The sequence below is a fragment of the Saccopteryx bilineata genome, chromosome 7 (assembly GCF_036850765.1).
Source record: "Saccopteryx bilineata isolate mSacBil1 chromosome 7, mSacBil1_pri_phased_curated, whole genome shotgun sequence".
In the NCBI taxonomy this organism is placed as follows: domain Eukaryota; kingdom Metazoa; phylum Chordata; class Mammalia; order Chiroptera; family Emballonuridae; genus Saccopteryx; species Saccopteryx bilineata.
This window is the reverse complement of record NC_089496.1, coordinates 110,139,402-110,166,634: the sequence shown is the minus strand read 5'-3', so window position 1 is coordinate 110,166,634 and position 27,233 is coordinate 110,139,402. Positions and strand designations below refer to the sequence as shown.

Below are 27,233 nucleotides of genomic sequence, written 5' to 3'. Positions count from 1 at the left end.
GGGGGGGGGGAATAAAATCCACCTACCGGTACAAGGCCAAGTGCATATGCCAGCGAGCCTGCTCATAGGCATGTGTGCAAAGACAGGGCACCCACGGACACCCCACGAAAGGAGAGCTGTGCTGTGCAGACAGCTCCTTCCCACACCAGGAGGACCAGTGAGGAGAGCTGTTCTCTGTAGGACCCTCTGAGTCCTTGGAGATGCTATCAGTCTACAGAGTGGTTCCGAGATCAGTAAGACGTGCCAAGGCAGGAGTTCTGGTTCTGGCGCTGAGGACTTGGGCAAGGGCAGCACCTATGAGCCTCACTGCTCTGCCTGGAAGTCAGAGGTAACCAGCCACCCTGCGGCTGAAGGGGAGGATGATGTGGTGGTGGTGGGTGGGGGGTGGGGGGAAGCTTCTCATGTTCAGTCCAGGGCCTGGCGCGGCTGAGTGGATGGATGTCTGCCGGGGGTGTGAGTGTGGGGCTTGCTGGTCGGGTGCACGGGGTGGCCCCGAGTTTCAGTCCAGCGTGGTGAATGCACCTCCCACACTGTCCCCCCAAAGACTTCCCTCCATGGGTGCCCCTGAAGCCGTGAGCTGTTCTGTCCAAGACAGTGGCCACTGGCTACACGGGGCTATTGAAATTGAAAACTCAAAATGAATCGCAACAGAAAATGCACTTCTTCTGTTGCACTGGTCACATTCTGGGTGCGTAAAGGCCACTGGTTACAGAACATCTCCATCACGAATAGATGAAGCCAGGGAGAAGCCCCAGCTGCTGAACCTCTGAGGACTGGGCACTGCAGGTCACGGCGGAAGAGGACTTCCATTTCAAAGTGACCCCTCCCCAGGTCAGGTGCCGTCAGCACCAGACAGGCTCACAGTAGAAAGGCAGGTCCGTATCCGGGCCAACTCCCACGTCTGCTCCCAGTCTAAAGGTCACCCTGTGAGTGGAGTGTGCTCAGAGGCCGGGTGAGATCAGTTCTCTCCCACCTCCCCCGCCCACGTGGCACGGAGGGGTCTGATCTGCACAGAACTCGGCTCGCACGAAGCGCCGTCCCGGGGAGGCAGGCGTCGGGGTGCATGGCGGAGCCCGTGACTTGGAATCAAATGACACATCCTGCCCCTAAATCTCCATCACGCAGCAGGCTTGAGCCTGGCCCAGTGGGGCCGTGGTCTTGTGCCCGACGTCAGACAGGGCGAGGGGAGGCAGTGCCCTTTGAACTTGGCGAGTGGCCGTGGGCCGGTTTACGTGTCTGGAAACATGGCGAGTCTCTCCTCCTCTCCTGGGTTGGCTCGTGCAGCCCCACCGCTGGGCCTGCGTGGCGTCTGTGCAGCAGGCCCCCTGCAGCTGTCCCTATGCTGGGCAGAGGACGCTCCGTGTCCCCGACCACGACCACTGCCTATGTCCCCGACCCTGACCACTGCCAGGAGCTTCCCAGTTATTTCGCATCGGAGACTCTCTCTGTGATCTCGCTTACTAACGTAGAGTTCCGAGAGGCCCAGCAGGCGATGTGTCGCTGTTGGGCGAGTTACTTGATCTCCGAGAGCTTCAGGGTCATCTCCCATCACGGGGGGGGGCGGTAGACAAGGAAGGGGGATGTCGACGCGGCGCCTGTGGCAGTAGCAGGTGCGCAGCGGGTGCGGAGGGAAGGACGGACAAGTCCCGACAAGAGCACGTCAGGAGGGCGCGTCCTGTGGGCAGGCAGGGGGAAACAGTGCCCAGAACCGTGCCTTCTCGTCCCTGGTAAAATGTCCAGGCGACTCACTGACATCGCTCGCTTGACGCAGCGCGGGCAGCGTCCAACCACTCCGTGGGCGCGGGGCCAAGACTGACCCTGCTTGGTCACAGCACTCAGCGTCAGTCGTTGTCTCCTCCCGGGAGCTCAGGGTCACCCAGAATACCAAAGAAGCCACTAATGTGGTCGTCAGAGGCTGCGAACCAGGCAGACAGGGCGCTGGGGTTAAAAACCCAGCCGACCCTGATAACCACTGTCATTTCCCCGGAGCAGTGATGGGCTGCTGGGCAGGGGGCTCTGAGGCCCAGGGGCCGCAGGCCTGTGTGCCCACGGTGACACCAGCAACTATGATGTGGTGCCTTGGCAGGGAGACAGCCGTGTGCATCTCAGACTCTGCATCCCGGGCAGGCAGTGTGCTGATGGGCTCCTCGGCCGGCGACAGCCTAATGGACTCTCTGTTCTGAGTAGACCTGATGCCACGGTGAGCAGCCTCCTTCCAGCGCCCAGGCACGAGGGTGGGGCCCGCCGCTGCCCAGAGGGAAGGAGGTGCGTTCGTGTGTCAGGTAGCTTTCAGCATCCACCAGGGGTCCCCTGCAGGCGTAGGTGTGGGCAGGAGGGACCAGCAGAACCCCGACCACACAAGGGCCCTACGCTGACGAACAGGCAGAGATGAACTCATGAAACTCGGCGGGGGGGTGGGGGGGGTAGCAGCTGCTCCAGGTCAGAGCAGATGTGAGACTCACTTAAAAGAGGAAGACCCTCACTAATCAATCCAAGGAGGCCAGCAGCTTGCAGGAAGTTCTGCAAATGTGGTGACCCCCTCACCCCTACCCCTGGCCTTAGGTGAATTCCTTCCACCCTCACAGGGTCCTGCTCAACCTCCCCGAGAAAGGGTATTTCTCTGGCGTGGGGCCCCAGTCCCCCGAGCCCAGGGCACACGGCAGTAGAATGGAAAAATGAGGCGTGTGGACCCTGAGGCCTGGGCCTTGGAGGCTGGCACTCAAGTTGGCTGTGAAGACTGTGAAGAGGACTGACAGACAGACAGCCATACGTGTGCACGAGCCAGTGTGGAGTCCCGCACTAACATCTGCTCCGACTTGCTTTCCTTCTAACCCCTGCGAAGGGGGGACAGCCACAGGAGGGTGAGGGGTCCATGGGGAGACATGTATTTCACGGGAAGGAACCAGGCTCGCAGGTCGATGCTTATTGGAAGAGCTGGGGTCAGTTTTCGACATGGTAGGTGCCAGCACATTCTGTCTGCCAAGGGGCAGAGAATAAATATTTTCGGCCGAGGGACACGTGTCTGGTCACATGACAGGGCTCCGCCACTGGGTCTGATGAGCCGTCCAGGACGATTCCACACCGATGAGTCCGGATGGCTGTGATCCCAGGAAACGGTGCCGACAAAAGCAGGGAGAGCCGGACTGGGGCCACGGGCCAGTCTGCCGACTCCGGTGCCCTGGTCTTCTGAAGAGAGTGACCCCACTTCCACAGCTGAAAACCAGGTCCGAAGAGGGGTGCAGGACAAGCCCCAGGTGTGTGAATACCAGCTAGACAGGTGTATCATGCATTCACACTTTCCGAAAGCTTCTTATCAAGAGTCTCCCAAGTGCCAGGTACAGTGCAGGCCGGGAGGGGGCCCAAGGCAAATGAAGCCAGGCCCAGCTGTGCACAGGCTGCAGGTCCTGTTCCAGCCTACGCTGCAGTGTGCCTCAGCCGGACAGCTTCGCGGCTCTGCTTGGAAAGTGTGTGTGTGTGTGTGTGTGTAGGTGAGTGTGTAGGTGAGTGTGTGTGTAGGTATGTAGGTGTGTGTAGGTGAGTGTGTGTGTAGGTGTGTGTAGGTGTGTGTGCAGGTGTATGTAGGTGTGTGTAGGTGAGTGTGTGTAGGTGAGTGTGTGTGTAGGTGTGTGTGTAGGTGAGTGTGTGTGTGTAGGTGAGTGTGTGTGTGTAGGTGTGTGTGTGCAGGTGAGTGTGCGTAGGTGAGTGTGTGTGTAGGTGAGTGTGTGTGTGTGTAGGTGAGTGTGTGTAGGTGAGTGTGTGTAGGTGAGTGTGTGTGTAGGTGAGTGTGTGTGTAGGTGAGTGTGTAGGTGAGTGTGTGTAGGTGAGTGTGTGTGTAGCTGTGTGTAGGTGTGTGTGTAGGTGAGTGTGTGTGTGTGTAGGTGAGTGTGTGTGTGTAGGTGTGTGTGTGCAGGTGAGTGTGTGTAGGTGAGTGTGTGTGTGTAGGGGTGTGTGTAGGTGTGTGTAGGTGAGTGTGTAGGTGTGTGTAGGTGTGTGTGTAGGTGAGAGTGTGTGCGTAGGTGAGTGTGTGTGTAGGTGAGTGTGTGTGTGTGTAGGTGAGTGTGTGTAGGTGTGTGTAGGTGTGTGTAGGTGAGAGTGTGTGCGTAGGTGAGTGTGTGTGTGTAGGTGAGTGTGTGTGTGTGTAGGTGAGTGTGTGTAGGTGTGTGTGTAGGTGTGTGTAGGTGTGTAGGTGTGTGTGTAGGTGAGTGTGTAGGTGAGCGTGTGTGTAGGTGAGTGTGTAGGTGAGAGTGTGTGCGTAGGTGAGTGTGTGTAGGTGAGTGTGTGTGTAGGTGTGTGTGTAGGTATGTGTGTGTAGGTGAGTGTGTGTAGGTGAGTGTGTGTAGGTGTGTGTAGGTGTGTGTGTAGGTGTGTGTAGGTGAGTGTGTGTAGGTGAGTGTGTGTAGGTGAGTGTGTATGTATGTGAGTGTGTGTGTAGGTGAGTGTGTGTGTGTGTGTGCATAGGCTGCAGGTCGCTGTTCCAGCCTACGCTGCAGTGTGCCTCAGCCCAGACAGCTTTGCGGTTCTGCTTGGAAAGTGTGTGTGTGTGTGTAGGTGTGTGTGTGTGTAGGTGTGTGTGTGTGTGTACACATACATGTGTGTTAAACACGTATCTGTGATTCAGATGTATCATACACACAAGACAGCATCTCTGTAACACCTGGAGAAGGTCTAGCCCCTGCACCAGGAGGAAGAGGTCATCCCAGCGCATACTGGTGTGCTGTGACTCGCTTACACCAAGACACCGCTGGCACTGGCCAGGTGGACAGAGATCCCCTACTGGCCTTCCCTCTGTCCTTGTTCGTACTGAGGCGTGCCTCCAATTCACTCTTCGGCAGGACCCTCAGGGCGTGACAGCGCTCCGCATTTTCCCTAAATGTCCACGCTCGCCCAGAATAAACGCTGCCCCGCAGTCACAGAGGGAGCCTAGGGGACAGTCTGTTGAGGATGTGGAGGCGAAACAAGCAACGAGGAAGGCAGCGCATCCCTGCGGCAGCCAAGGCGTGAGGACGGCACAGCCGAGGCCTGGGTGTGAGTGTGACTGGCAGCTAGCTCCCTGGGCTCCCGCTCCAAGAGCAAGGGGACAGAGCACTCTGGCTGGGCACCCTGTCCAGCGGTGAGGGGGTCACTCTTGCCAAAGCCTACCCAGTTAATTGAGAACGAAGCCTTCCACCTGGTTAGCCGGGAGAGCCAGCTTTCAGAGAGGGGAGGTGAGTGGCGTTCATCCCTGGCTGGCCACTGTGGTTCTGCCGGGGACCCACGTGGACCTCTCTGGAAGGCTGCCTTCCCTGGCCTCTGGCATGGCACCCCACAGAAAAGCAGGCCACTGTGAGCAGCGAGGAGAAAACAGCGCGGAGCGGGGATGAGACGTAAAAGGGTCCTAATCCTGCCAAGAGCACCCCACCCCTGCCTACTCCCTGTTCGGACGAGGAGACCTCAGCCGTGCACTGCCTAACGCTCTTGACAAATCAGTTTCCATGCCTCCCTGCACATTGGTTGTACCCACAACATTTGAAAACCTTCCAGCCAGCTGACTGCGGTCTGCCTCCTGGGCACTCGGCGTTTCCAGGATGCGGGAATGAGACCTGGGGGGGGGGGCACAGAGTGGAAGGCCCCAGGCGGGGCTCAGCTCAGAGTCCACAGCCAGTCCTGCCCCTCCCTGCTCTGGCTGGGCTCAGGCAGGGTTCTGAACCTCTCAGAACCTCAGCCTCTTGCATTGTAAGAGAGCTAAGCATACCTGCCTCCCCAGCGTCTCGGGAGATTAATACAATACAGGAGACGGGGCTCTCAGCCCGGGACCAGCATGCACACGGGACAGTCACTGTCTTCCAAGTTACTCTGCTCCCAGGAGGCAGCGGCCACGGGCCTGTCAGCAGGGAGGTTAAGGAAGCCGAACGCCGCCAGGGCTGTGTGCTGCTGCAGTGTGAACACGGGCTGGTTTCCTTCCCGGGGCGAGGAGGGGTGGAGGGTGCCAGGGCAGAGACATCACCTTTGCACTCGCTTTCCGAGACATCAACGTACACATTCTGTGGTGTCACAGACACAGCTGTGGACGTGGAGCCCAGACCCACGGGGTGAGACGTGGCGCATCCCCGCCAGGGTCTCTGAGCCACGTGTGCCGCGTTAGAGAACGGTCCACACGAGAAGAGGGACCTCAAAGCTTCTGTCTGCGCTAAAGACAAATTTCCAGAGATGTCTAAGGATGTTGTCATTTCAGCCACTGCCTTGACACTCACAAAAGCTTACAGAGAGAGAGAGAGGCAGACAGACAGACAGACAGAGAGAGGGAACATCCTTGCTACCGATGTCCATCAGTAAACGTGTCCCACAAGCCCACTGTTACATTCTTTTTCTCCACTCCTCCCTCCTCCTCCCTCCCACTGCTGTCCGAGCTGGGGCTGGCCTCTGCCCTCTCATTTTTCTTTACCGGCTGCCAATAACGGCTTTTACACATCTGTGGGGGGAAAACACACATAACAAATTCCATTTCTAACGTCCAAGTATGCGCTGTCACGTCTGCTGATGTCGCCACGGAAAGACACATGCTGTTCTCTCTCTCTAGTGTTTTCCTCATTTAATGCGCAGGGGCCGGGGGGCGTCTTCTCTGTGGCTTGTATCTCTATCACGTGATGTAAGTGCTACGTTTTCACGTTCTTGAAGAAAAAATAATAATAGTTTTTCCATTTTTAATGTGAAAAATGAAGGAAATATATTTCTAAGAATATAACACACGTTCCAAATTCTTGCTCTGGGCTTCATGTAGGTATCACACAGCCTTGGAAATGTAATTTAAATAATCTTCCTGTGCAGAGTGCAAAATAGATTTCAAATACCTCCCCAGCCTTTTTAAGTTGGTCAGTAAATAAAAGCCTCAGCACCGAGCCAGGAGGCAATTCAGACACCCATTTGCAGATAAAATGAACAATTCAAGGTATGACATGCACATATCCCAGAATTCATGTATCTTTTTTTTTAAAGGGATGAAATGCAAGTCCTAGAGTTCAAGAACTTTTTTTTTAAATCCCAGGCCATTTCTGCCAAGCTACGCAAAAATGGTTCATGTTAGGGCTCACCCGCTGGATCTATGGGACAACCCCAAGTGAAAGGAGGCTGGGCAGGGACACCCGCAAGCCTGCTCTTTTCTGAGCACCCCTCGTACGCCCGCCAGCCAGCCTACACTGTCTGGTTTACTAACCCTCACAAAAACTCTGTGACGCAGGAGTCATCTCCACCAGGGAACTAAAGGACACGGTAAAGAATGTCCCCGACCGAGGTCAGAAGGCTGGTGAGCGGCGGTGAGGACAGAATTCACATCTAGAACCTGTCAGGCCCACCACACACCCATTCTCTCTCTCCCTTCTCTGGAAAGGGGACACCTCTGACGTGTCTGAACAGGATAGAAGAGCAGGCACGTGTGCTGTTACTGCAAACTGGGGCTCCTCCTCCTGCGGGAAGGGGAGAAAAGGCTCCCTCCGGCACCCCAGACTGGGTGAGGTCCACGCAAGGGCATGCTCGGGGGAAAGCAAGCCTCCCGTGCGGGAGGCAGCAGGAGCCGCCATTCGGAGGGATTCCCAGATTTAAAGTCTGTTGTTAAGGATTCATGATCAGTAAGAGGATGGCCCTCTGTGAGGTAATTTCAGAAAAAAATCAAGGCTATTGATCTTGAAACCCAGGGACCAGAATGCCAAGGACGGAATCTGTCCAGCAGCAACCCTGCTGGGGAAAGCGCCCCAGGGCCTGTCCGTACCATCTGTCACACGAGATGGTCACCAGCCCCACCAGGGACCCGTCTGGCTCAACCTCCCTCAAGCGCATGTTCAAGTTCACGTGAATACCAAGCTGAAGGGAAGTGTCCCATGTAACATACAAATAAGCATGCGAGGATCTGAAAGGAAGGCTGTATATTTGAAAGGACATTCATGAGAACTGACTTCCTAGGTCAAAATGATCTAAAACTGGGCCTATTTTGACTAAAGATGGAGTAAAACTTTTTTGTTCTCTCGATAGTTCACTGGTTCTAGTAATAGGCTATCTCTCCAGATAAAAGTCTCACCACCAGACATAAGAATTTTGTAAATGACGAGACCAAAACTTAAAAGATTTTCATCTTCAGCTACAAGAGCTCAGAAGCATTTGTTTAAAAAGCAAGTGCACCTTGGCCGGTTGGCTCAGCGGTAGAGCGTCGGCCTAGCGTGCGGAGGACCCGGGTTCGATTCCTGGCCAGGGCACACAGGAGAAGCACCCATTTGCTTCTCCACCCCTCCGCCGCGCTTTCCTCTCTGTCTCTCTCTTCCCCCCCCCCCCCCCGCAGCCAAGGCTCCATTGGAGTAAAGATGGCCCGGGCGCTGGGGATGGCTCTGTGGCCTCTGCCTCAGGCACTAGAGTGGCTCTGGTCGCAACATGGCGATGCCCAGGATGGGCAGAGCATCGCCCCCTGGTGGGCAGAGCGTCGCCCCATGGTGGGCATGCCGGGTGGATCCCGGTCGGGCGCATGCGGGAGTCTGTCTGACTGTCTCTCCCTGTTTCCAGCTTCAGAAAAATGAAGGAAAAAAAAAAAAAAAGCAAGTGTAGCCCCGGCCGGGTAGCTCAGTTGGTTGGAGCTTCCTCCCGATAGGCTCAGGTGCCAGGTTCGATCCCCAGTCAGGGCACATACAAGAAACAACTAATGAATGCATAAATAAGTGGAACAGATCAATGTTTTCTTTCTCTCCCTTCCTCTCTCTTCCTGAAATCAATACATTAAAAAAAAAAAAAAAAAGCCAAGTCAGGCTTTTGAAACAGAGCACAAAAAAAGCTTCCCAAAGAGTAGGCTCTGATTTAAATGTGTTACCTAAACTGTTCTAAAAATGCACATCAAAAGAAATTACCAAAGATAAAGGCCTCCATGGTTATTTACCATGGGAACCAGGGGAGCAGGCACCACAGGAACACTTTCAAATTAAAAGCTGTGGGTCCGCCAGAACAGGAGAAAGATGTCAACTTGTTTCCAGATAGTACATGCCCATTCCGATTTTCATTGTGGTTTGGTAGCCAGTGCCACCAAAACTTATGTTCATGAACTGTCAGTAAATCATAGCTTACGTTTGATCGCTCCTCCGGGGAAAGAGGGGGACGAGTTCATTAATTCAGCTTCAGCTCAGCCCTAAAAAGGTTGTTTTCTTCATTAATAATGGCTACTTGCAGTGCCCTCTGGGAGGAGTGACTCGCTTGTTATTATTGATATTATTTTTGGCAACTTAGCATCTCCTTGATTTCGCGGAATGGATGAAAGAAAACTGTCGTTTTGTCCCAGGGGTATCGTATAACCAGGCAGTCCACCCGCAAAAGTAATAATGACTGTCTCCCCCACCCCACCCCGCCCCAATGTTTACGTGTGGATTTAATAGTATGGAAATGCGATTCCAGAACACAGAAGAGAAGACGTCCTGCCCTCATACGGGACCCTGAGTCTGTCTCTGTCCGGGTCTGCCTGGGTCACTGACAGCGATCTCGTGCGTGCCCCAGTCGTAATATATTCTGTCCTCTCCGAGGCGCAGGGCAGGCAGGGAGCCAGAGCAGGGCCGTCCCGGGAGGCGGGGGTGAGGAGCAGCTGTGCTGTAAGCAAGCGAGGCCCCGGGGCTCCCACGTCCTCTCAGGGGCCAAGACGCCGCTGGGGCCAGACGCTTCACTCTGGCAGCCGGGTTTGGCCACGCAGCACCCTCACTGCTTCCTGGTGATGCTTTGTACTGAAACCTCGCAGGAAAGGACGCGCCCCTGGTCGCGGGGCGTCCCTGGAACAGCAGTGCCACCCCATTCGCAGAGCTGCCAGGCGATACAAGTTCACCTGTCAGCACTGCCTCCCCAGGGCCGCCAAGGTCATTATGAAAAGGGGGTGTTTCTCAGGGAAACTTGTTCACCCGCATTGCTTCTGGGATAAAGAAAGGAGGAGGCGGGGCTTGTTTGGGGGGCAGACGAGGCTGTTTATTTTAATAACCAGGTGTGGGAAGCACCGCGAACTGACCTTTTCCACGTATTTGGGGGAATTTAAGAGGGAATGATGCTAATGTCTGCAGACAGATGCTCTCACCTGCTCCAGCCAGGAGAATCACAGACTTCAGAAGCACAGGGTACAGTTTCAGTGAATCCAGCAGGAAACTCTCTCACTCATTCATTCATTCATTCATGGTTGAAAAGCATGCCGTAAGCACCTGCTTACACTTCTGGTTCCACTGTGGACACTGACTGTTCATCAAGAGACAGACAGAGCTCTCTGCCCTCGTGATGCTGACATTCTAGTGGGAACACAGACTAACAGTAAAGTAATTGCTCAGATGAGGGCCTGCTCCACGGTGATTGGTGTTGTAAGTTAAGCAGGGCGGGGGGGGGGGAGGCAGGGTGCTAACTTCCTAGGCATCCCAACAGAAGCAGGTGCTTACCGTGCGCATGGCCAGCATAAACCAAATGCTAGGTCTGCGAAGACAGATAACCCACATGCTCCAAGTCATAGGGGAGAAAGGCGCCCAACTCTTCATCAGTACCCCCTGAGGCACGGTCTGTCAGACAGCCACACAGGGGGCGCCGAGAATTCCCCAGGGGCTGTGCTGAGCTGCCCAGGAGGGGACAGCAGTTGGGCCGGAGCCCAGGACGGAGGTTAGAACAGGTGCAAAGAAACACAGGTCAGCGGAAAGGGTGCTGCTTTTCGAAGTAACCACAACGCGACTTCCTTAATCTATAATAGAAGCGAGTCCTCCTTCTGGAAACATACACGCTGTAGGTTTTTAGTGTTGGGAGGGTCAGGTCTATGTTTTTATTCATCCTCCCCCACGGCCCCGCCCCCCAGCAAAGAGCCCTGTCCAGCACGGACGCACAGAAAGCGTTAGATGAACTTGACCACGCAAGTGTGGTGAAAGCCAGTTAGTCTTTCTGGCTCATTTTTAGCAGAGTCTTTTAAGATCTATCACTAGAATATTACATAGAAATAACCAGGAGTGCTGAAAATTACCCCCGTGCGTTCCATGGGGATCACATGAGATGTGCACGTCAAGCTAGCTCTTCATGGGTCAGTCTCAGTTCTGGTTCTGGGAGAATAGCACGTGTACCATTTTGAAAACTTTACTCTCTGGCAGAGGAAAAAAAATAATAAGGAAGTAAGACCCGTCTTCACTTATGAACAGGGTCTGCTCCAAAACATAACTGTATAAAGTAATTTGTTTGGACCTCAGCATACTTGCCAATCAGCCAAAATTACAGACGATGTTGGGGTTCCCAGACGAGCTCTCCATTTCCTTTCCAGCTGTGCTGAGACTCCGAGGACGTTGTAAGACTTGACAGTCCCGTTCGTAGAGGGACACCCCTCTAGCCTGGGACTCCGGTTAGATCTTCCTTCATGGGGTCACCTCATGGGTGACTGTTTTATACAATTATCCACCTACAGATTCGGGAAGGGTCACCCGAGTCTATAGGGGAAAGAAGGGTTTGCTGTATTTCAGTCTCCGCGAGAACCCTTTCCTCCAAAAAGAAGCCCCAAGACAGATCGAGGAAACGCATCGTGAAGTGTTTCCAGCTTCACTGCCCGACCTAACGCCAACAGGCGAAAGAGACAGGAGAGAACCCAGGGCCATACAGTCAAGGGTGGCTGGTGAGAACTGTCTCACCAGGCAAACAGTTCAGCGATTCTGATAGAGCAACTCCAACGCCGGCATGGTCCTGGCACAGTCAAGGGACGGGACGAGAAACACGGACTGGAATCTTTTGCAAGCTTTACGTCAAGTCCGCGCTGCGGAATCCCACCAGCACAGAGCCCGACCGCCCTCCCCGCTCTCCAGCCCCAGTCCCTTTCACTTCTGATTGGCTGTTCCAGCCCTCATTTCCTTGTACTCACAAAGCTCTACGGACCCCTCTCCCATGACAGGCACCTCGGACGAGGAGCGGCCGGGCTAACAAAGAAAAACGCAGAGTGCGCCATGACAAGAGGGCAGGACAGGTGTCCTGGCAGAGGGAAGAGACTGAGAGCAGGACAAAGGGGACATGAGGAGGGCCTGGGGCTGTGGGGCTCCCCAGGGCACTTGCTGAGGACACTAAGAGAGCTTCGAGACAAGCGACCCACTCAGACATCCCTCAGGCCCAGAACGCGGGGATGCCCCAAAGAGGTGGGGGTTGCTGTTACGTTGTGGTCCTAAAAAAACAACCTCAGTTAAAAAACAGGCAAATGGCTTTGTCTACGTGGGGATACCAGGCCCCTAAGTGACACAGAGCTGCCAGCCTAACACAGCAAGCCGGCTGCTGGCTCAGAGTCCTCCTCTCGGCGCCTGGGAGACAGGAACTGGTCCTACTCCGCACCAGTGGTCCTACTCCGTGCCAGTGGAAGCCAGTAGTGCCTTCTGTGGACCAACTGATGATTTGGTGTTTGTTAGGAAAATCAACGGCATATTGCTTTAACAGGCCGAGCATGGATGTTCCCCAAACTCCTATCATGGAATGGTGTATAAACTGGATAAGTAGTTGCATTTCCATGGCTATATGGGGAACGTCTAAATTCACCTGAGCTATGGAAGTGCTGATAATAAAGTAACTCCCCTTCTAGGGCATAAGCTAGGGAATGCCTCGTGAGAACAGAGACCCAGGTACAAGCCAACACTATAGCCGGGGCGGGGGCGGGGCAGCCTCCACAAGTCACTGGGGGTCATGGAAAATGGCGGACTCTGTCCACGTGTGGAAACTTAACTTCTCCCAACAATAGTCGTGGCATCACTTCATGCCTCTCATGAGCGTCACTTGGAGACCTGGTACGTGGAAATGCCCTTTAAGACGCCGACCTAACTAATAGCTCAGGTACCCGGAAGGGACGACTGGGATGCAGACCTGGGCTAGAATGCAGAAGGCAAGACACCATCTCAGGGCCCCAGAGCGAACGCCGGAAGGAGGAGAGAGATCAAAATGAAGGGGATCAATTCAACAAGCGCCGATATTTACCACCAAGAGCAGCGAGCATGCTGCTTCCTGTCTGGCAGCGAGTATGCCTCCAGCCGAGGGCCCCGTGAACACCCGAGAGTGAGCTCGGAGTGGCAGTGCCAATGCCCTGTGCCACCTGTGGTGTGAAGACCACCATGACAGGAACCCACCTGGAGTTCCGCGTCAGCCCAGCTGCCGCTCGCTCACGTGCTAGAAACCCTGCCCTTGCTGGAAAACCCCACGCCATCTATAAGACCGGGAAAATGGGCAGCGGGCCCACGCAACGGACGCCCTGCACGGACCTGTGGAGGACTGACTCACGGAGGACAGACCTGCGGCCGGCCGCGTGCCCACACCCGTGGTATGTTCGTTGAGAGGAGAATGTTCTCCTGAAATCTAAAACCAGGCATCCCCGGGAATGTGAGAAGAGGAACAGCAGTTGGGAAATTGAAATTTTATAGAGAAAACAGTAGTTCTGCAGCAGCGGCTGTAGGAACTGCGCATTAAAGTCAATCCAATAATCCCCCCAATACTAGTAATTACTGTTAAATTCCATAGAATTAACTTCCACCTGCCAACCATTCTTCTCTGAGATGCTGATAACTTTGTTGGACTTTGCTTCTGATAACAGGCACAATGAAAGATACATATATATTTTTTTCTTCTCTCCCTTCCCTGACCTTTGGGAACAATGCTTTCCTTAGGACTCGGTATTGCTGTGTGTCCCGCCGCTCAGGACACCCCCCCCCATGTTCTCCGAGACGCAGAGCAGGCCGCGTGGAGGTGGACGCGGCCAGGCACAGAGCTCCCGTGACCTTTCCCTGGCATTTCTCAGCGCCCTGTCCACCACCTGGGGCCTCAGACCCCCCCCCCCCAGAGGCGGTCATGAGAAGGCGGATGCTGCCTGCCACTCCCGGCCCTGCTCGTCTGCCCCTGCAATCCAGGACACAGCCCTGGCATCGATCAGGCTGGCACGGGCCCTTGTCCTTTCTCCCTCATCACTCCTGTGGCTCGTCGCAAACCCCACTGCACCAGCGTGGCCATGTGCCTGCTTTCCCATCATGGCCGTCATTCGGTTGTTTTATAAATTCTACTCCTGATTGCTTCTTTTGATGTTGATCCACAACAGGAGTGACTAAGGACTTGCACACCCAACACGGTCCCCCGCAGTGCTTGTGGGGTTATTGTAAAATAAATATGCAGATGTGTATTTTCATATTCAGAAGTTTTTGATCATGACAATTCCAGAATTGGGGCAGATTACTCAGAAGCCTAAGGTAGCTGGAGACACTGGTGACTGGCATGCAAAGTGGAACTTGACAATCCAGGCCACGACAGAGAAGGGCCCCTGAACTTTCCTTCGAATAGGGGAGCCCTGGCCAGAGGTCCATGCCATCTTTCATGAACGACCCTCATTGTCCTCTGTGAAGAGGACCAAGATTTTATGAAGAAACCTGCCTCGCTATGAAGCAGAAGCAGAGAAGACTTTAACCCCGGACCCCATGGACACCACGTCGTAGTATTAGCTGGTGCAAAACCTTCTGCTTGCACAGGTCTGCAGTAACAACCCACCGCCGTGTGCTCACACAGAGCCCAGAAGCCTGCATCTCTTAAGTTCCTAGCTCACGTCCAGTTCCCTTTATCTTTCAACAAAACCCACCAAGATCAATGAGTGTCCAAAGGGCATCAAGCAAGGAGAAGTTCAGGGTCCAGGAATTGGTCTTGGGTTGGGAGTGTTCTGGAGAGATGGGGGGAGACAGAAGGGGGGAACAACGGGTCAAAGAAACTAAAAAAGTACTAAAAAGTATCTTGGACTCTTGGCACTGTCCTTGGTGCTGAATATTTTTCCCCAAGTTATTCATGGCTCAGACCGGGGGTCGGGAACCTTTTTGGCTGAGAGAGCCATGAACGCCACTTATTTTAAAATGTAATTCCGTGAGAGCCATACAACGACCCGTGTACGTTACAGATTATCCAATAAAAGTTTGGTGTTGTCCCAGAGGACAGCTGTGATTGGCTCCAGCCACCCACAACCATGAACATGAGCGGTAGGAAATGAATGGATTATAACACATGAGAATGTTTTATATTTTTAACATTATTTTTTTAATTAAAGATTTGTCTGCGCCCTGGCCAGTTGGCTCAGTGGTAGAGCGTCGGCCTGGCATGCGGGGGGGCCCGGGTTCGATTCCCGGCCAGGGCACATAGGGGAAGCGCCCATTTGCTTCTCCACCCCCCACCCCCTCCTTCCTCTCTGTCTCTCTCTTCCCCTCCCGCAGCCAGGGCTCCATTGGAGCAAAGATGGCCCGGGTGCTGGGGATGGCTCCTTGGCCTCTGCCCCAGGCGCTAGAGTGGCTCTGGTCGCGGCAGAGCGACGCCCCGGAGGGGCAGAGCATCGCCCCCTGGTGGGCAGAGTGTCGCCCCTGGTGGGCATGCCGGGTGGATCCCGGTCGGGCACATGCGGGAGTCTGTCTGACTGTCTCTCCCGTTTCCAGCTTCAGAAAAATACAAAAAAAAAAAAAAAAGATTTGTCTGCGAGCCAGATGCAGCCACCAAAAGAGCCACATCTGGCTCGCGAACCATAGGTTCCCGACCCCTGGCTCAGACCATAAAATACTGACATACGGTAGCTGACCGTAATGGGATAACAAGTAGTGAGTGCTACAAAGCTCAGAGCAGTGAAAGTCCACATTAACAATGAGCATGCTTGCCACTGGGGTTCAAAGAGGTTCCCAATAGGAAAAAAGTGAAGACCAGAGCTTTTCACAATTTATACTTTTCATTTGCTTTTAGCCCCCAGTTGGATTTTTTTTTTCATTAGATTTGTCTCTTACCAAACTTCAATATGAGAACACAAAGGCTGCATTATTTGGTCAAATTACTATGAACCACATGCTCAGGGTGGGCCGGGCATTGTGACAGGCACAGGATGATAAACCAAGACGAGGTAATACGCTCCTCAAGCCAAAGGGAAGAGAGGCTAAGCCAGTGGAACGGTTCAGCTGCAAGACTGAACATTTGTAATTTTCAATCAAGACTCTCTTTCCTGCAGCATTCCCACCAGCAGTCCAAGCTGCCTTCTCCGAACTTCTCGTCACAGAGCTCTCTCTGGCCCTGCTGTCCTTGGAGAAGTATCTGCTCTCAAAGTGGGTGATCCTCCTGGTGGCAACGGCGATCTAGAAAGATTTCCGTTTCAAGTACTGGTTTTCTGACTTGTGTCCAAGTGAGAAGAAAAAAAAAAAAAAAAAAAAAAAAAAACGGAAAATTTCCACCTGGCTTTCTGTCCCCTGCCAGGTAGGAACAACCTAGCTGTCACATCTACATTTGGAGAACACGGCCTTCGGCTGCTACAACGCAGTTATTAATGGGCCCATAAAATGAACAGCAAAGCGAAACCCTACAGCTTGGAGGCTCCAAGGACAATTAGGCAGATTATCAAAGCAATGAGCACAATGTATTACACAGGTTATGTCCTCAAATGCTTAAAAAAATAAAAAGTTTAGCAGGCATACCTTGATTGACATTAGCTGCCGAGGCCGCCGGAGACTTAACCACGGGACACTGGGCACCACTGACATTGTACCCAGAAGCTAATCTCTCGTTGGCCTCGACTTCTACACACTCCCTCTGTAGACTCCAGATGTCCTTTAGACAAAAGCAAGGTTGTCAACAAAACCTGGCGAGCAGGCGGAAGGGTCTCTCCAAGAAAAGATCAAGGGCGGTGAGAACCGCTGCTCAGACCTGGTGGAAATAAGGACTGATGAGTGGGTTTTCTTTTAAAGTAGCTAAGACACCAGTGGGCACAGATAAGTCTCCACGTAAAGACTCATTTGCTCCTTTATCAACAGAGGTCAGCCAAACCTTACAGTACAGCAGGGCTGAGTCGGGGGGGCGGGGCTGTAAACAAAAGAAAGCAAGAGAAAGGGGGTGGGATGAGTGAGACTGGGAAGGGAGGGGCTAGGAGTGGAGGGTAAGAGGAAGCCTTTCCACACCATTCTCGAACTATCTATAAGAAACACTCTCTAGTGGTTTTCCACAAAATTTTAAACAGTGTCTCCAAAGAGCTCCCTGTCTGACATGCTCTCTACCCCACCCACTGCCATTTGTCCCCTCTGTCCTAGCCCCACGGGCCCTTTCACCCTGTCCTGCGAACACGGTCAAGTCATCCCCATTGTCAAGTTCACAACATGGGTCTCCCTCAGCTGTGCTCCTCCCTGGATCGCCGGATGACTGCTTTTATTATTACTGTTATTGTTTATGTCATCATCATTCATTCAGGTCTTATGTCCAACAACCTGTCCTCGGTGTGCCAGCCAAAGCAACCCTCCCCAGCACGCCCCTAGTGCACCGCCGTGGCCCACGTGAACCACCCCTCCGCCCGGCCACCGCTCATGTGTTCCCCTGCTGCTGGTCTGCCTCTCCCGCTCCACTGTGAGCTTTGTGAGGACAGGGGCTCGATGTTGTCCCCAAGTATCCCCTCAGGAGCCAGCATAATGCCTGGTGACCAATAGGCACTTACTGTTTGCTTACTGACTATAATGGGGGGGGGGGGTGTGAAATGTGTGCTTTTTACCACGTGATGAGAATCGAGTCTTCTGTATGGCTTTAGAAAAGCAACTTCTAACTGAACAAAGCCCAGAGTCCTAGAAGAGAGTCCTCTCGTGCATGCCAGGTGCCTGCAGCCTCTGTCTGTCATTGTGGGATTTGGTGCCTGCCCCACGCTGGCAATTACAGAGAGCAGAGTGCTAGCCCCAAGGTGGAGGGGCATCGGGGCACCGAAGCCTCGGGTCCCAGCATGATGAGCCCCAGAACTTTGGTGTCACTGTGCCCTCCTCTATAGGATGAGGGCAGTGTCATAAACCTGAGGACTCCGGGCTCTAATGGAAGGGAGACAATGGGAGCCCTACAATACAGGGCAAGGAAGGGGTGCTGATGCTGATGTGGCTTGACAGACATTTGTCCCCAGCTCTAGGACAGGGAGGTCGCCTGTGCCCTTGGGAAAGGGTTAAGAAACAAGCCACTTCCCTGATTTTCCCCATTTCCCATTTTCTTTAAAAGCCTAAGGTTTGCAGTTAACTAGCACATGACAACCTTCATGGGTGCTCTTCCCTGGCAGGAGGTGAGTCCTTGGTGGGGGCAGTCCCTCACCTGCCACCCGCCCTACCAGTGTGACAGTCCCTCACCTGCCACCCGCCCTACCAGTGTGACAGTCCCTCACCTGCCACCCGCCCTACCAGTGTGACAGCACATTCCACATCCCACAGGTCATTGCTAGGACAGGGACTCAAGTCCATGCCCAATTCACTGTACAAAACAACCCTGGTCAGAAATGGGCTCAGGACCAGGCGCTAGTCAAGTAAGCAGGGTGGAGAGAGGCGCCTGGTAGATGTGACAAGGCGTGGAAGGATGCACAAGGTCAAGGTCATAGCAGGAGGAACCCTGTGTCGGTTCCACACCTCTGGGGCCAGGTAAGAAGGTTCGGGAGAAAGCTTGCTGGGTAGGGGCTTGCTGGGTAGGGGGTACACCCAGGCTCCTCCCTGGTGCTCTCCTGACAAAGTCAAAGGGAGGGTAGAAAGGCCACGGGTGGGTCCCAAAAGGGAGGTGATGGTGGATGGTCAACATAAATGCCACCATGCTATGACTCCAGTTCATCCTCAGGGAGAACGGGACACAGGCTACAACAGGCAGTAGGCTGGAACAGAATGTGGTCGCTTAATTAATAAATGCACAGAGCTCCAAGTCCGAGTCCCAGTTTACCAAAGCTCACCAAGACAGCGTGGCATTGAGCAGGAAATCCTTTGTTAAATGTTTACGTAACACAAGAAACATATAATGAGAAAAACAAGTCATTTTCGATGCAAAGCCCGTGTTGCACGCAGGAGGAGTCCGCTCCGTGCGGGTGATACAACACCGGCCGTCTGGGGGACAGGCACCCTCTGTGAACACAGCCACGATGCCAAGTGGCTCCCAGCGTGCGCACCGGCCCCCGATGTGTGGGTCAGCCAATTCAGATGGGAGCTTTCCTTCTGCAACAATTTAACAAACCCTGGTGATCATGTTTGTTCCTGGGTAAAAGGTAATATTCAGAAACAAACAAACACGCCAGCATGTTAAAAAGATCAGAGAGGAAAAGCCAGCCGACTGGTCAGAGAGACTGAGAAAGCTCGCCCACACTAGCTTCTTGGGGTGACTGTCCTGAGATGTTCCAGGCCTGGTCAAGGGAACTCTGATACCGTCCCTTCCAGCATGTACAGCCGTCCCCGGGGTACTACCGAAAAAGGCTCCAGCATTTTTTTTTTTTTAAGCAAGAGGAGAGTTGTCTACAGCCATACCACCCTGAACGCGCCCGATCTCGTCTGATCTCGGAAGCTAAGCAGGGTCGGGCCTGGTTAGTATTTGGATGGGAGGAGAGTTAGCCACCCTCACCCCCGCCACGATCTCTGTCCTCACAGCTGCGGAGTTCATCAGAGAGTGCAGCCAGCTGGAGACAGCGAACAGGGACACATGGCCAGAGCCCCCCCAAACCAGGGCGCGTGGCAAGGACCCTGAGATACTCGGTCACAGGGCCGGCACACTGTTCCCTCTGAATTCCCAGAGGAAATATTCAGGATTTGCAAACCAAGAGGCAAAACCAAGGACTCCGTGTCGGTACTTAAAGGAAAAACCTAAGTACGTCTTATGATCTTAAAACCGTACCCATGGACACGGAGCCCGACTCTCAGTCCTGTTCACGTGTTCCAAACATTATTATCACTTCGATGCTTTTTCAACCATTTAAAGATGTAAAATTCATTCCGAGCTTGCTGGGCAAAGCCAGGCCAAGGGCGGGCTTGGACCCGAGGGCGGCAGTGTGGAGGCCCCTTCCCCTAGGAGGCCACGAGGTGGCCGGGCACACAGTGAGCCCGTCCGTCCACAGGGCTGGGGCGGACCCCTCCCCCCACCTCCACGTTTCTCTAAAACACCATAAATACCAAGTTGCAACAGAGCACCCCAAATTCCCTCCGCTTATAACAAAATCAGATTGCTGACTCCACCCCACAGCTCCTGCTCACAATCCAAACTGAATGTCACCATCATCCCCACGGCCACTGTCTGTGCCGGGGGGCGTCCACGCCACCGTGCAGGCACGCAGGGGGGCACCCACGTGGACGACCCGTTCCCGTCATTGGGACGGAGGGACGCCGGCCCCGCCCCCGGGGAAGGCAGCGCGTAGGTGGGGTCTGCTGGGGAGAGCCTGCGGCCACCATGCCCCACCCTTGTAATGCTCCTCTGTTCTTATCTTGTAGGCTTTCATATCGGACTGCGCAAGACACAGCTAACTGTGACACGTGCAGGAACAGTGCATGTATTATCTATAGGTATGTTGACGTTCTCCCCTCTTCCCACTTCCCTGTTACATGTTAACACATGACGGGGGCCCGCCCACGCGGGGGCCGCCTGGGGGGGGGCACCTCAGACAGAAAGTCAAGGGCGTTATCTGACCATCCATCTAAGCCCCTTCTCCACACTCCCTCCCCCCCCAGCCCCCAGGTGTAGGGTCCTGGGAGGATCCAGGGAGAAGAGCCAGAGCGCGTGTCTCTGGCTAATAATGTCTCTCAGCAGTTTCAAACACCAGTGTGGGTTTGATGGCCCCGCACCCTGGGAACCGAGAGCCAGGAGCGTCAGTCATACGGGGTGTTGCAGGCAAACTGTGAGATACAAGCCCTTCAGGTGGTTCGGACCAAAGGCCCGGAAGCTCTCTGGGGGTTCCAGGGTCACCACGGAAGACCCACCCTGCCCACAGCAAATGGGCGGCGTGTTTCCTGAGAGCTCCCGAGGACCCTGGCATAGGAGTCCCCTGGGGCATAATCCCCTGTCTGGAGCCCCAGCAGCTGGTCTTCCCGTCTTTATATCTGAAGTTTATTCAGATTCCTCACATCAACTAGAACGCAGCGGAACGTGCCACAGGCCAAAGCCCTGCTGTGGGGTCATGGCTGTCAGGGTTTCAAGACACGGCCACAGCCTCCAGAGGTGACATCCTTTTCTGTGTTTGTTTTTCTTCCTGGAAATGTAATTTTCAAAAACAAGAGAGGAGGAGGGAATTGATGATTTAGTTCATTTTTAAGAATTAAGCCTGAAGAACCGTTCCAGTTGACTTGCCAAATTACCAAAACCATTTCTAACTAAACAGTTACATATGTAACAATGTGTCAAGGAACTCTCACCTGCCTCGAAATACACCTTCTAAACTCATGTCCTCAGTGACCATCCTCTCATCAAAAAGACAGGGGGAGGGGGGGCATAAACACCTTCAACAGAGCGAAACGCTTGAACACCCACAGTCTAGGACCCATCGCATGTCAGTAAGTGAGGGAGGACCTCGCAGGCAGGACCCGGGTTCTTTGAAAGCAGCAGTACCAGCTCCCCTGCGGCCCTTGTCTGGAAGCAGGGGCGGGCAGGCACAGGGCGGACCCGAGCACCACCTCTCCCGAGCCTGTTCCTTAGAGCAGAAGATGTCCACAGAGGGAGGCTCTTCCTCCTCGGGGACACCAGGCTAGGTCCCAGCTGGGGAGGGGCTTTTGGCATCTGGGAGGCAGAGGCCAGGGATGCCGCTAACATCTTGCAATGCACAGGACCGCTTCCACAACAGTCGTCGGGTCCGAAATGACAGCAGTGCTGAGGCTGGGAGAGCCCTCCTCGCTGGGGCGCTGGGACGCTGGGACGCTGGGACGCTGGGACCGGCCCCAGGCTGAGGTCCACGGCGGTCCCAGGCACAGGGCTGAGGGCCTGCCGCAGCCCCGCCAGCACGCGAGCCCTTGCCCTCTGCTGGTTTGGTTCTCCACCCGTCACAGAGAGGCGGGGGTGGGCCGGGGGTGGGGGGAGCCAGCACCCAGGTGTGTTTTCTGTGTCAGGAACTCCTACGAGATGCAGATTCTCTCCTCGGAGACTCGCCATGTATCAGAGAAGTGTGGTGAGCGGGACTTTTTCCACTCCGCCCACGCTGCGGAAGGGAACTCGGAGTGAAGAGCGAAGGCCCTCAGGACAGCAGCGAGGGCCGCCGGGCGCGTGTCCTCCCAGGTCAGTCTGTGCTACTTGGGAGCCGAAGCCCCTCCAGGCTTTGAGAGCCACGGAGCGACGCGGGCAAAGGTTTCCGGGGAAGGTCCCCCACGCGCGGGCACGCCGTGAGCGTAAACCCGCCTGCCATTCTGTGGACGACTGGAGAAGAGGACAGATGGGGACCCTCTCCAGTGGAACCGAAGTCATTTAAATGAACGGGGCTCTAAATCCAGACGTCACCTCCACTAACAGGGACACTACACGTGACTGAACAAGCCTGAGAAGGACAGGACTTTGTCAGCGTCAGGAGACTCCCTGGAGCGGTGACTGTGCAGCATCTGCTCCGTCACCCTCTGCGTGGGTCCCTGCCCCAGCCACGGCCCCGCTCTCCAGAAGAACTGGGGTGGGGGGTCCGGCACCCCCGGGATTTGCCAGAATTCAGGAAAGATTCACCAGGTCGAGGCACTGCACCAACTGCCATCACGTCAGGCACCTCCTGCGGAGTGGGAAGAGGCCCGTCTGTCCCGAGCGACCTTCCCCATCACGGACGTGACTGTCAGGACGGTGTCTCCATCCAGGACCGGAACGGAGCCAGGCCACGCGGAACCCCTCTCGGCGCTCTCTCAATGAGCCAAGCTGCCCAGGGCAGGTGGGTGGAGAGAAAAAGTGGAATTTTACATCTCTCTGTCGGGAAAGTATTTCAAGATCTCTCCCGTCGGAGTGATAACAAGCACCTCCACTCCTCAAAGCCCACCTTCCGGCAGAAACAGAGGGACTTTGGGAGCCATCACAGGGAGATTTCTGCCGGATGCCCCCTGCCTTCCAGAGTCAGCCCACCAGCTACTAAGTCAGACCAAGGGCTCGGTGTTACTGCTGAGTCAAACGTATATCCAGTTCATCAACATTCCTATCACTTGACATTGGAAATCATGAGACATGAGAACCTGACCATGTCAGGTGCCCGGACAAAAGTTTAGCAGGAACTCGTTCCACTGGTCATTGACACTGGGCTGGAGTTTGCTGAGCTCTACAGATGATGTAAGAGGGGGAAACCTCACTTTCTGGTCAACTCCTTGGAAAAATCAGCCCAAGCGGAAATCATTGTCGGAAATGCATTAATTTCCATCTGAATCATATGTATTGAGCTCTGATGTTTACCTGACTTGAAGGGACACTGATCTTTCAAGGTGAGGCCTAGACATGTTCTGTGAAAGTGGGGGCCCCTGTAAGAGCTCCCCGCTCTCTTCCGTGAGCCATGCCCACCGTCCTTTGCCGTGGAAACCAGGTCACGGGATGCCCTCTGACAGCCGAATCCTTCCGGAGGCTGTGCTGCCCCTGCAGGGCTGGCGCTCCGTGTTCTGGGGACCCCTCCACATCCCGAAGCCTCTACAGCGGGCAGTCTCTCTTTCCCAAGGTATATTACGTGGGCTCATGTCACATCCCATGACGTCACATCGCTCCGATGCTGGGTACAAGTGGCACACACAGACCCAAAGACGACATCCTCCTCTCGGTGAGCATGCAGCTGAGGAGTGAGGCAGAGGCAGGCGGGTGGAACACAGAGCAGCCTGTGTGCCCGGAGCCCTGTGCGGGCCTCCGCAATGCCCCTGGCACACCCTGCAGCCGCAGGTTCAAGTCCCGTGCACACGCCACACCCTAACAGAAGAGGCAGGGAGGGAAGCTCAAGGCCACCTGCATCTGTGCTGATGGCTGGCAGCAGTCTATGCCCTGAGCTAGGGGAACTCGCCCCCTGTGCCCTCTGGCGAAAGAGAGAAGGAAGCAAACAGGCATTCAGCCAGGTGACTCCTCGGCATTGGGGCAGCCCTATGATTCCATCCTCGAACGCCACCAGATGCTTCCTGGAGAACCCGGGTCTCTCTGGTGGTGAGGCACCCAGCACTCCCTACTCCCTGGGCTGGAGTAGCCGCCTGTCCAGGTGACCCTGCGGCCAGCCCGTGGGAGCCACACCTCAGAAGTATAGGCCCCAGGGAGCCAAGGTCCACATTTCAGAGGTTTTGTGACTGGAGCCCATTTGTTCTCATCAAGGAAATGTGCCAACAAGTCCTCCTCCGAATCCTGCACACGACTCCCCAGAGAGAGGAGTCCCGTTATGGAGGGTGAGTTTAGCTCAAGGGCAGGGTCCTGGCAGTAGGTTCCAGGACTAGGTCCGGCCCCCAGGCTCCTGGGTACCAAGGTCTGCCTGCAAGGCTTCCGGAATGTTCCCGTGAGTCCCTCCCCCACCATCTCAGACGCTGGGTCTTTCTCCTAAGATGCCTGGAGCACCCTGGGATTGAAATCAGTTCAAGGAATTTCATAATAAAGAAGTTTCAACTGCCAAAGGGCTGCGGTGGTCCCAGAGCCCAGGAGAGCACAGAAGGCCACACGAGCTGCCGTCCTCATGTGTTACAATTTGTCATACCTGTTTGCTGGCAGCAGAGCGCCCGGGAGGTCAATGAATCCGACCCCGCCAGACGCACATTTACACACCGCGTGCCACTAAAAACCCAATTACCATCTCCAAGCAGCAGAAGAAACACTTGGCCCAGGGAGGGGCACAGGGGGCCGTGGCGGGACCCAGCTGGCCAGGCTTTGACCAACGCAGCCCCATAATCAATGTGCACCTTCCCACGAGCGGCGGCACATATTTCTCTGTGAAAAATAAGCCTGTCGTGGAAATATGCAGGACTTGGGGAAGAAAAAAAAAAAAACATCAAGAAGACAAAAGGTCTTAAAGCAATTTCAGGGAAAGGGCAGCCAGTAGTAGTGCCACACGCAGAAGAAGGCTGGAAACACCAGCCCACCTCGGCTGCCCCTCCAGTGGCCGCGCCCAGGGGCAGGGCTGCCCCTCCGCTCCCTTGCTCTGTCTTTGGAGGGGTGTCCGTGACATCCCTCAGGCACACCGGAGGGCACTAAGGGTCCTTGATGGATGGGGCATGCCCCTGCCCGCCCCGGACCCGAGTCAGTGATTTACAGTCACAGAGAAATGGGTCTGAGAGAAAGCACACAGCAGCTGGAAGCGTGGTCAGCCACAAGCCATCGCTCACCCGGACAGCGCCCATCCCAGTATCGGCAAATCGATTTATGGAGAGACTGACGACCATCCTCGGACAGCGAGATGGCTGCCCTGCAGACTGGTCCACGGATACCTCGCCCATCACAGGGGACTATCCGTCACTGGGAATTTCAAAGGGACATCCCTTTGTGACCCAGCCTGATTGCAAGACTGTCTCAGCACGAAAAAGAAAATTGCATATACATATATAATTAAAAGAGATGAGAGTGTCAGTTCTCCTTAGCTCTCCCGGACCGCCGTCCCTGTTTCCTGTTGAGACAGGCTGCCGTAAAAGGATAAGTTACTAATGGAATCCCCACCACCACACCGTCGGGACCATGGGCTCTGAGCCTCGCCTGGTACTTCTCTCATTGGACAAAGCTGGTGACCCAGGTTACCTCTGAGTCACCTGGCTCAGGAGTTCGTTCCGGGGAGGAGCGAGGAGACATGCCAGCATACATCCATCCCTCCTCCTTTGCTGAAGTGGCCAATCTGTGAGCCACGGGGACCAAATGGCTCGGATTCAGTTCTATCAGAATGCCACGGGCTGGCCTCAGGTTCAGAAGTAACAATGCCGGCTCCCGTGAAATAAATGGGGTCTTGACTAGAATTTAGACTACCCCAGTGAAGTGTTAGATGCCCCACCATCCCGTTACAAGACCCTCGGTGACGACCCCAACCCCTGGGAGGGCACGACCTATACCTGCTACATTTGTGTTGTCGAGGCCAGGCAGCTGGCCTCCAGTGGCACTGTTTAGCAGTGGATCAGTGAGCGGCTGGGACCCCGAATGGACAGGAAGTCCGCGGGTCTGCCTACGTCTGCTTCCCACACCAGAGAGAAGGAGCTCCCAGAATGCCCTGCTCTCTGTCACAGTTTCATCATGTGACATGATACCACTCACTGATGGCCAACCATAGTCAGGATTCCCAAACAACCATATGATAAAATGCCTGTCCACCTGTCCGCTGGTGCGTATACAGTATATGCCTTTCTTCAGCAAGCCTTTGTAAGACAGGCACGGGGGGACGGGGAGGAAGAAACTGGTCATCGGGCTGAAGACCGCCCCAGACACAGCCCCCACCATAAGCATCTCTCAACAAGGAACCTTGTGTACTGAAGGGACAGGCACAGGCAGAGACAAAGGGCTGAAGGGGAGGAGCCAAGGAAAGCCGGGATGCTGGGCCTGGGGGGACAGCTGACTCAGACGAGACGGGTCACGGTGCAGGGACACCGTGTGGGGGAGGTTTTAGGGGTATTCTGTAGAGCCCCGGAAGGCTAGAAAGTTAGGAACAACTCTCAGCCACCACAGGGAGAAACACCAGAGCATCCCCAGGGACGGACGTGGGTGCCCCCTGCACGCGTGCACTCCCCTTTCCGGCAGCTGGGCAGCGTGCTAGTACGTCACAACCTTTGCTTATCAAGTAGGAAGTTTCCCAAATGCTGCCCGTCCCGTCCCAATATAAGGAGAGGATTTCAAAAGAGATGATGTCAAGACACCCTAGGGCCTAGGCTTAGAGGCTGAAAGAGGGAGGTCACAGAATGGATGGGCTCCGTCTTCTCAAATCGTTCTGGCTAACGCATCACACAACCAGCAGGAGCACATGCTGTCAGGTTGCAAAGGCGCCAGGTAAACCCCTGTGTGTGGCAATGTCACCGATCCTGGTTGAGCTGGTGAGGGGGGCCACTCTCGGGACAGCCACCCCATGGACAGCATCAGGGCGAAGGGGTGTCTGGCTGCTCAGGGGACACTGTATCTGAATGCCGTCCTGTGCCAGCCCCAGACTGTCCATCTATCCGTCCACGTGGAGTGCTGCCTTTGTCCCTCAGTGACTGTCTCGCAGTGGAAGTACCCTTTCCCGTCTGCCCTCAATTACCACCATTTGCTAACAGTAAGTTCTTTAACAACATGAACCACTGTGGAGGAAACTGGCCTATTGTCTTGTTCTTAGTGCTTGGTGGCTGGTATTTACAGTGAGTGAGTGGAGGGGTGGGGGAGGAGATGACAGAAAGGATTCCCTGGACGACCCCTTACGTAGTGTCGTGCTGATGTAAGGAAATATTTTCCCCCCCGAAGTGAGAAGGGGTGGCGGGGGGGGGGGGGGGGAGGCAGTCAGACAGACTCCGGCTTGCGCCCAACTGGGATCCACCCAGCAAGCCCACCAGGGGACGATGCTCTGCCCATCCGGGGTGTAGCTCTGTTGCGACCAGAGCCATTCTAGC

General features: G+C 54.8%; 2 protein-coding genes across 3 annotated transcripts in view; one reads left to right on the top strand and one right to left on the bottom strand.

Moving 5' to 3' along the window:
- Positions 1-27,233, bottom strand: part of DOCK1 (dedicator of cytokinesis 1) — a 437,923-nt gene that overhangs the window by 225,872 nt on the left and 184,818 nt on the right. The window lies entirely within an intron of this gene.
- The window catches only part of INSYN2A (inhibitory synaptic factor 2A), a 62,282-nt gene that overhangs the window by 23,972 nt on the left and 11,077 nt on the right, over positions 1-27,233 (top strand). The window contains exon 3 of the mRNA XM_066240184.1: positions 20,211-20,282. Within this exon, the coding sequence (XP_066096281.1) occupies positions 20,211-20,282 (72 nt within the window). The remainder of the gene's footprint in view (positions 1-20,210; positions 20,283-27,233) is intronic.